This window comes from Hippopotamus amphibius, chromosome 15, assembly GCF_030028045.1.
Source record: "Hippopotamus amphibius kiboko isolate mHipAmp2 chromosome 15, mHipAmp2.hap2, whole genome shotgun sequence".
NCBI lineage: Eukaryota > Metazoa > Chordata > Mammalia > Artiodactyla > Hippopotamidae > Hippopotamus > Hippopotamus amphibius.
Window position 1 is genome coordinate 18,529,154 of NC_080200.1, and position 10,233 is coordinate 18,539,386.

At 40.6% G+C, this 10,233-nt stretch overlaps 1 protein-coding gene across 1 annotated transcript; it reads right to left on the minus strand.

The window, feature by feature from the left end:
• Positions 1-8,909: 8,909 nt before the first annotated feature.
• Positions 8,910-9,855, minus strand: LOC130837297 (olfactory receptor 1I1-like). The gene has a single exon (XM_057710121.1). It carries the CDS (start codon positions 9,853-9,855, stop codon positions 8,914-8,916), a length of 942 nt encoding a protein of 313 aa, XP_057566104.1. The 3' UTR covers positions 8,910-8,913.
• Positions 9,856-10,233: the final 378 nt, after the last annotated feature.

The following is a 10,233-nucleotide window of genomic DNA, read 5'->3' on the forward strand; positions in this document are numbered from 1 at the left end:
ATCATCCACATAGAAAGTTAATAAGGAAACACAAGCTTTAAATGACACAATCAGCTTGATTTAATATATATCTATAGGACATTACATCCAAAAACAGCAGATTACACATTCTGTCTCAAGTGCAAATGGGACATTCTCCAGGATAGATCACATTTTGGGTCATAAATCAAGCCTTGGTAAATTCAAGAAAATTGAAATTGTATCAAGCATCTTTTCTGACCACAAGGCTATAAGATTATAAATCAATTACAAAAAAAAAAACCTGTAGAAAACACAAACACCTGGATGCTAAACAATGCACCACTAAATAACCCAGAGATCACTGAAGAAATCAAAGAGGAAATCAAAAAATACCTAGAGACAAATGACAATAAAAACACAACGATCCAAAACCTATGGGATACAGCAAAGGCAGTTCTAAGAGGGAAGTTTATAGCAATACAATCCTACCTCAAGAACAAGAAAAATCTCAAATAAACAATCTTAACTTGCGCCTAAAGAAACTAGAGAAAGAAGAGCAAACACAATCCAAAGTTAGTAGACGGAGAGAAATCATAAAGATCAGAGCAGAAATAAATGAAATAGAAGCAAAGAAAACAATAGCAAAAATCAATAAAACTAAAAGCTGGTTCTTTGAGAAGATAAATAAAATTGATAAACCTCTAGCAAGACTCATGAAGAAAAAGAGAGAGAGGACTCAAATCAAAAAAATTAGAAATGGAACAGGAGAAGTTACAACAGACACCGCAGAAATAAAAAGCACCATAAGAGACTACTACAAGCAACTATATGCCAAAAAAATGGATAACCTGGATGAAATGGACTGATTCTTAGAAAGGTATAAGCTTCCAAGACTGAATCAGAAAGAAATAGAAAATATGAACAGACCAATCACAAGGAATGAAATTGAAACTGTGATTAAAAATCTCCCAACAAACAAAAGTCCAGGACCAGATGGATTCACAGGTGAATTTTATCAAACATTTAGAAAAGAGCTAATATCCATCCTTCTCCAACTCTTCCAAAAAATTGCAGAGGAAGGAACACTCCCAAACTCATTTTATGAGGCTATCATCACCCTGATACCAAAACCAGACAAAGATACTACAAAAAAAGATAATTACAGACCCATATCACTGATGAATTTAGATGCAAAAATCCTCAACAAAATACTAGCCAACAGAATCCAACAACATGTTAAAAGGATCATACACCATGATCAAGTGGCGTTTATCCCTGGAATGCAAGGATTCTTCATTATATGCAAATCAATCAATGTGATACACCATATTAACAAACTGAAGGATAAAAACCACATAATCATCTCAATAGATGAAGAAAAAGCTTTTGACAAAATTCAACACCCATTTATGGTAAAAACTCTCCAGAAAGTGGGCATAGAGGGAACCTACCTCAACATAATAAAGGCCATATATGACAAACCCAGCAAACATCATTCTCAATGGTGAAAAACTACAAGCATTCCCTCAAAGATGAGGAACAAGACAAGCATGTCCACTCTCACCACTACTATTCAACATAGTTTTGGAAGTCCTTGCCACAGTAATCAGAGAAGGAAAAGAAATAAAAGGAATCCAGTTGGAAAAGAAGTAAAACTGTCACTGTTCTCAGATGACATGATACTCTACATAGAAAATCCTAAAGATGCTGCCAGAAAACTACCTGAGCTAATCAATGAATTTGGTAAAGTTGCAGGATACAAAATTAACACACAGGAAACTGTTGCATTTCTATACACTAACAATGAAAAATCAGAAAGAGAAATTAAGGAAACAATCCCACTCACCATTGCAACAAAAAGAATGAAATACCTAGGGATAAACCTAACCAAGGAGGTAAAAGCCTGTACTCAGAAAAGTATAAGACACTAATGGAAGAAATCAAAGATGACACAAACAGATGGAGAGACATACCATGTTCTTGGATTGGAAGAATCAACATTGTGATAATGACTATACTACCAAAAGCAATTTACAGATTCAATGAAATCCCTATCAAATTACCAATAGCATTTTTCACAGAACTAGAACAAGAAATTTTACAATTTGTATGGAAACACAAAAGACCCCGAATAGCCAAAGCAATCTTTAGAAGGAAAGACGGAGTTGGTGGAATCAGGCTTTCTGACTTCAGGCTATACTACAAGGCTACAGTGATCAAGACAGTATGGTACTGGCACAAAAACAGAAGTATAGATCAAGGGAACAGGATAGAAAGCCCAGAGATAAACTACGATCAACTAATCTATGACAAAGGAGGCAAGGATATACAATGGAGAAATGGTAGCCTCTTCAATAAGTGGTGCTGGGAAAATTCGTCAGCTACATGTGAAAGAATGAAATTAGAACACTCCCTAACACCATACCCCAAAATAAACTCAAACTGGATTAAAGACCTAAATGTAAGGCCAGACACTATAAAAATCCTAGAGGAAAACATAGGAAGAACACTCTTTGACGTAAATAACAGCGAGATCTTTTTTGTTCCAGCTCCTAGAGTAATGGAAATAAAAACAAAAATAAATAAGTGGGACCTAATGAAACATCAAACCTTCTGCACAGCAAAGGAAACTATAAGCAAGATGAAAAGACAACCCTCAGAATGGGAGAAAATATTTGCAAATGAATCAACAGACAAAGGATTAATCTCCAAAATATATAAACAGTTCATCCAGCTCAATATCAAAAAAATAAACAACCCAATCAAAAAATGGGCAGAAGACCTAAATAGGCATTTCTCCAAAGAAGACATATGGATGGCCAAGAGGCACTTGAAAAGCTGCTCAACATCACTAATTATTAGAGAAATGCAAATCAAAACTACAATGAGGTATCACCTCACACTGGTTAGAATGGGCATCATCAGAAAATCTACAAACAGTAAATGCTGGAGAGGGTGTGAAGAAAAGGGAATGCTCTTGCTCTGTTCGTGGGAATGTAAATTGCTACAGCCACTATGGAGAACAGTATGGAGGCTTTTGCAAAACTAAAAATAGAACTACCATATGACCCAGCAATCCCACTACTGGGCATATACCCAGAGAACACCATAATTCAAAGAGACACATGCACTCCAACGTTCATTGCAGCACTATTTACAATAGCCAGGACATGGAAGCAACCTAAATGTCCATCAACAGATGAATGGATAAAAAAGATATGGTACATATAAACAATGGAATTTTACTCGGCTATAAAAAGCAATGAAACTGGGACATTCGTAGAGACATGGATGGACCTAGAGACTGTCATATGGAGTGAAGTGAGTCAGAAAGAGAAAAACAAATATCATATATTAACACATATATGTGGAATATAGAAAAATGGTATAAATCAACCCATTTGCAAGGCAGAAATAGAAACACAGATGTAGAGAACAAACATATGGACACCAAGTGGGGAAAGCGGGGAGGGATAGGGGGAATGAATTGGGAGATTGGGATACCAAATTGTACACTCTAAATATATGCAGTTTATTGTATGTTAACTGTATCTCAATAAAGGGTCTAAAAAAAATAAATACAATAAAAAACAAAAACAAAAACCAATTGCTGACAAGAACACATCAGAGGCGTTTAAAGACAATATCTGTAAAGTGTTGAGCCTGCTCAGGAGCTACAGTTTCTTTATTGTGTAGGTTTCACAGCGACTCTGAGAGGGAGTGGTTGTTGGCTGGAGGCCTGCAAGTCTCTTATTTGAACTGAGATTTATTTTCACTCTCTCAAACTCTATTGCTTCTGTGTATGGCCACTCACACCCTATGAGCAGTGGCGTTTCAAAGCTAAACGCTGTGCTGTCAACATGTGCTAAGTTAAACTTTTCTGTTACAAATGTTTTAGATTCTTATCTCCCTGCTTTCCAAGAACATTGGTCTTTGGAAAGATTTAAGGATTAATGAAATATCAGTATATGGGATAACATAGTTTATAGGTCAGTCTGTATGAGAAAGGTGATAGGTGACCCCAAGGTGTTTCAAGAATAGGGAAGAGATGCAAATACCTGCCATGAGGAGCAGGACCTCATAGGGTTGGGGTTAGGGTTAGGTTTAGGGAGGTAAAGAGTTGGTGAAAGGGGGCTTTAGGAAGGTGAGCAGCATAAGGTCTTCCTTGGTAACCTCAAGAGATCTCCAGCAGAGACTTATTTACTTTTCAAAGATTTTTAGAGTTGGGTTTGAGGTTTTTGTAGGGTGATGCTCAGGTTTCCCTGGGCTGCATATACTACTGTGAGTCCATTCCTGGCAGCACATTTGCAACCGTCTTTATTTGTTGACGTGAAGTCCTTGGTTGCACTAAGTCATTGGTTCTGAGCCTTGAGCATACATCAGTGTCACATAGGGGGCTGGTGACAACAAAGGTAGCTGTGCCCACGCCTCAGAGAGTCTGGGATGCGGGCTTGAGAATCAGCACTTCTAGGCAGTTCCCAGGGGATACTACTACTGCTGGCCCAGGAACACATTGGGAAAACCTCTGCTTTGGAGAAAGGTGTTTATTGGTGTTCCCCAACCACAGACCCTAAATGCTTTTTCTCCGCATAATTAGCTGTAGAGGGTTTGTCTTCTGCACTTTTTGCCCACTCAGAGGGTATAGAATTGGCCTCAGTCTTCTCTTTCTCTCTCTTTTTCTCTCCATTCAGGAAGGGATGAAATTCCTCTTCCTTGATCCCATCCAGCTCACTCTCCTTCTCCATCTTTTACTGACTTATCAGGATGCTATTACCATGAGTATGGTCTTGGCCAACCATTTGTTCATTGGCCTCCAGAGGATGCTAATGTCAGGGCTAGGCCACCAGGAATGACATGAGGAGACCACTCACCTGTGATGTCTGGGGCGAGTCAGATGTCTATGGGTGTGTGTGTGTGTATGTGAGGGGAATCATGTGTTCCCACCCCAGCTTGGGGTATGTGAATGGGGGCCAGGGACACAGCAGGATATTTACAGTTTGGGGGCTCGGGCATTTCAGTCCCATGGCTCCTTGTTAAGGCGGAAGATGCTAATTATTTTGTTTGTATTCTTGTCACTTGTGACCTGCTCTCTGGGTTATGTGCATTTGGGGTGATGGAGTGGGTGACAAGGTGGTGAAGTCACGAAGGATTCACTCTCACTAGGACACCGCCCCCACCGCCCATGTCCCCTCTCAGCCAAGACTGAACCTGATTGCAGTTCCCAGGCGGCGTGGTCTGGAGGTCCCAGCCCCTCCCCAGGGTGCTCAGATGCCTGAATCCATGTCCTTTCGCTGATTCCATCATGATGGAAACTCCACAACGGAAGGGAATTTATACTGTTAATTTCACCAATGAAAGTTCCTGGAAAGTAATAAGTAATCGACAAATATATGCTGCATAAATAAGTGTATCAAACATGCCTTGACCATAGGTCAGGTGCTGTGCTTGGTACTGGGGTTTCAAACCACATCCTTGTTGAAATGACTTCTTGTCAGTCACAGGAAGGGATCAGTCTTCCTTAACTTGGTGTAGTCTCTATCAAGACCATTTTTAAAATCATTTTATTCTGTTTTGTAAAAAGTTTTTATTGGAGTATAGTTGGTTTAAATTGTTGTGTTAGTTTCTGCTGTACAGAAAAGTGAATTTGTTATACATATACATACATCCACTCTTTTTTAGATTCTTTTACCATATAGGTCATTACAGAGTATTGAGAAGAGTTTCCTGTGCTATACAGTAGGTCCTTATCAGTTATCCATTATTATATATAGTAGTGTATGTGTCAATCCCAATCTCCCAGTTTATCCCTCCTTCCCCCTCCACCCCCACTGGCTTTCTCCCCTGGTAAGTATAAGTTTGTTTTCTACATCTGTGACTCTTTCTGTTTTGTAAATAAGTTCATGTGTACCATTTTTTAGATTCCACATATAAGTGATCATATGATATTTGTCTCTGTCTGACTTACTTGACTCAGTATGAGAATCTCCAGGTCCATCCAAGTTGCTGCAGATGGCATTATTTTGTTCCTTTTTATGGCTACCTAATATTCCATTGTATATGTGTACCACATCTTCTATTTCCACTCCTCTGTCGATGAACTTTTAGGTTGCTTCCATGTCCTGGCTATTGTGAATAGTGCTGCAGTGAACATTGCGGTGCATGTATCGTTTCAGATTACAGTTTTCTCTCCTTATATGCCTGGGAGTGGGATTGCACCATCATATGGTAGCTCTATTTTTAGCTTTTTAAAGGAACCTCCATACTGTTCTCCAGAGTGGACCAAGCTCATTTTGTTGGGGAATAGGGAATCTCTCTTCAACTCTTGAATCAAAATTGTTGGTGGACTTGATTCTTTGGTGTTGGGGTGTCCATGTCATGACTCTCATTTTTTTCCCCTGGAGGCCTCTCTCTCTCCTGGAATTCTTCTATTTTTACCTTCTCTCCAACTGGCTTTTTTTTTCTATTCATTGTTTTATTTTTGAATATTTTTTTAAAGCTCTTTATTGGAGTATAATTTCTTAACACTGTTGTGCCAGTTTCTGCTGCACAACAAAAGTGAATCAGCTGTATTTATACATACATCCCCATATCCCCTCCCTCCAGCGACTCCTTCCCACCCTCCCTATTCCACCCCTCTAAGTTATCACCAATCATTGACCAACTGGTTTTTGTTTTCTCCTCCTAACTTTTTATTATTTTTTTTCTTATGCCACTAGTGTTTGGTATGATTTATCTTTACTGGAATCTGATATAAGGTCTGACTTAGGACAAACCTATGTTTATTTATTTTATTATTATTATTATTTTTTAAAGAACTTTTATTGAGATAAAATTGACATACAATAAACTGCATATATTTAAAGTGTACAATTTGATATTTTTTTTCTTATTAGTAACATATATATGGCAATCCCAGTCTCCCAATTCATCCCACCCTAACCCCGACCAACTGGCTTTTTGATGTCTTAAAAATGTTAACTTTTTAAGTGTATAAATACTAACTCTTGGTTAAGAAAGTATTCATGCACCACATCTTCTTTATCCATTCCTGTGTTGATGGACATTTAAGTTGCTTCCATGGCTTGGCTATTGTAAATAGTGCTGCAAGGGACATTGGGGTGCATGTATTTTTTTGAATTATGGTTTTCTCCAGATATATGCCCAGGAGTGGGGTTGCTGGATCACATGATATATTTCTCAGCATAAAAAAGAATGAAATAATGCCATTTGCAGCAATATGAATGGACCTAGAGATTATCATACTAACTGAAGTAAGTCAGACAAAGACAAATTTTATATAATATTTCTTATATGTGGAATCTAAAAAAATAATATAAATGAACCTACTTCCAAAACAGAAACAGAGTCATGGAGATCAGAAACAAACTTATGCTTACCACAGGGGAAATATGGGGCAGGGGGAATAAATTAGGAGTTTGGGATTAACATATACACACTACAATGTGTAAAATAGATAATCAACCAGGACCCACTGTATTGCACAGGGAACTCTACTCAGTATTATGTAATAACCTATATGATAAAGAATCTGAAAAAGAATGGATACATGTATATGAATTACTGAATCACTTTTCTGTACACATGAAACTAACACAACATTGTAAATCAACTATACTCTGATAAAATTTAAAAAAATTCATGCAATGAAATAATGAAACACTGTTCCCCAATCCAGCTCCTCATTCTTCTTAGCAAGGTTCCTGAATGAATAACCCCTGTTAATGGCTTCTGAATAACTTTCCAGAGTCCACACACACACACACACACACACACACACACACACACACACACACAGAGTTCCTTCTGGGAACTGTGAGGGAGAATCTGCCTGTGACTCTTTCCTAGCTTCTGGTGGTTTGCTGGCAATCTCTGGCATTCCTTGGCTTGTAGAAGCATCAACTTGATCTCTGTTTTTATCTTCACATGGCCTTCTCACTGGGTGTGTGTCTGTGGCCAAATTCTCCTTTCTATAGGGACTCCAGTCATATTAGATTAAGACCCACCTTAATAACTTCATTTTAAATTGGTTACCCCAATAAAGGCCCTATTTCCAGGTGAGGTCGCATTCTGAGGTACTGGGGGTTAGACTTTGACATATACTTTTTGGAGGACACAATTCAAGCCCTACTTCTAACTCTCCATGCATCCCAGGCCACCCCATCTGCTTGTTGCTGACAGCGCCTATAGATCCTATTGGGTTTGGAGTCAGGTGATGGAATCACAGGAAACACATGAACTCTGGAACTAGTCCAGGGCTAGTCTCCTCCCACTGTGCTCTGTGCACTTCCTGCTTCAGGACCACCTGGAGAGCTTGTTAAGAAGGCAGACTCCAGGGTCCAGTGCCAGCCTGTTGAATCACAATCTCATGATCCAAATGCCAGCATCTCTATGTCTTAATCCAAGGGACATGGGAGGCCTGTTGATGACAGTGATCTCCATGAAAATCAGAACCATAAGGTCCTGAGGCTGGTGGCTGCCGAATTAAATAGCAAGTGAGCTAACCTCAACAGATGCTCTCAGAGTCCTTCCCCAATTCACTTAGGACACATGGTGATGTAATTGGCTAATATACATTTTCTTTATCAATATTAAAATAAGTGTAGCTAATCTTTCACTCAACTAGTATTATCCATGTAGCAATCCTATAAGACATCCCAGAGAGAGCCAGTTTAAGCTTATTTCAAAGTCTCCTCTACTCTGATCTTCAGGGGGAAGATAAACCACGGGGAAAACCCACATCTTTTCCTTCCCGTAGCACTTCACTCATCTCTTATGACACATTTACCATGTTGCTCTGTGATTATTTATTGACATGTGTCTAACCCCCACCAGACTCTGAATGCCTTGAGGGCAGAGATGGGCTGTATCCCTCTGTCCCAGGCACTGAACAGTGGTCCTGGAACATGGTAGGTGCTGAACAACTATCCTGCCTTAGGACTGAGAGGGAGCTGCTTTGTGCACCACCTTCCTCAGGGCTGCCTTCATGTCCTTGTTCCTTAGGCTGTAGATAAAGGGGTTCAGCGTGGGGATGACCACCCCACACATCAGGGCAGCTGCCTTGTCCTTCTGGGAGGAGGCGGGTGATGTGGGCTGCAGGTACACAGCAAAGATGGTACCATAGAATAGTGTCACCACGGTGAGGTGCGAGCTGCAAGTGGAGAAGGCTTTCCATTTTCCCTGAGCAGGAGGGATCCTGAAGACGGTCCAGAACACGCAGCAATAAGAGAAGAGGATGCACGCGAGGGGACTGATGCTCATGATGATGCCGAAAGCAAAGATCACCAGCTCGTTGGTGTGCGTGTCTGAGCAGGAGAGCTTCAGCAGGGGCATGAGGTCGCAGAAGAAGTGGGGGATTTCAGAGGCGGCACAGAAGGTCAGCTGAGCCATGAGGCAGGTGTGCACCAGAGACTGGAGGTTGGTGATCAGCCATGACCCCCCCACCAGCAGCCCACACACACGAGGCCTCATGATGGCCAAGTAGCGCAGAGGGTGGACAATGGCCATGAAGCGATCAATGGCCATCACAGCCAGGAGGAAGCTGTCCATGGTCCCAAACAGGTGGAAGGCATACATCTGAGCAAGGCAGCCCGCAAAGGGGATGGCTTGGTTCTGAGTCCAGAAGTTCACCAGCATCTTGGGGACAGTGGTAGAAGAGAAGAAGATGTCGACTAGGGACAGGTTGCAGAGGAAGAAGTACATGGGTGTGTGAAGGTGGGAGTCTGTGATGATGGCCAGGATGATGAGCAGGTTTCCAAAGATGGTGACCAGGTACATGGAGAGGAACAGCCCAAAGAGGAAGATCCGATGCTCCGGCTTTTCTGAGAGTCCCAAGAGGAGGAATTCTGAGACCGCTGTTTGGTTTTCTGGTTCCATGGGCTGCCTGTGTCTACTGTGAAAGATAAAAGGGGAGAGGGAAGTGACATAAAGCTGGGGGTCAGAGATGGAGTTCCAGTCTCAGCTCCCTACAGACCCGTAGGTTCTGTGAAAACCCACGGAATCCTTACAGCTCCCTTTCATGGATTTCTGTTTCCTGAAACAAAACCATCCATGTCTGAGAGAGTCTCAAAGATCTAACTTAGTTCTTTCAAGACAGCTTGGATATTGTTCATAAACAACCTGTCTCTTCAGTAGAGCCAAACTTCATAGAACAAAAATTGAGAGAAGTCAAACCCAAACTTGACACAGTTTTGAAAGGGAACGTGATCATTTCTTCTTTTTTCCTTTTGCCTTATATTTCTGTCTTTCCTTTCT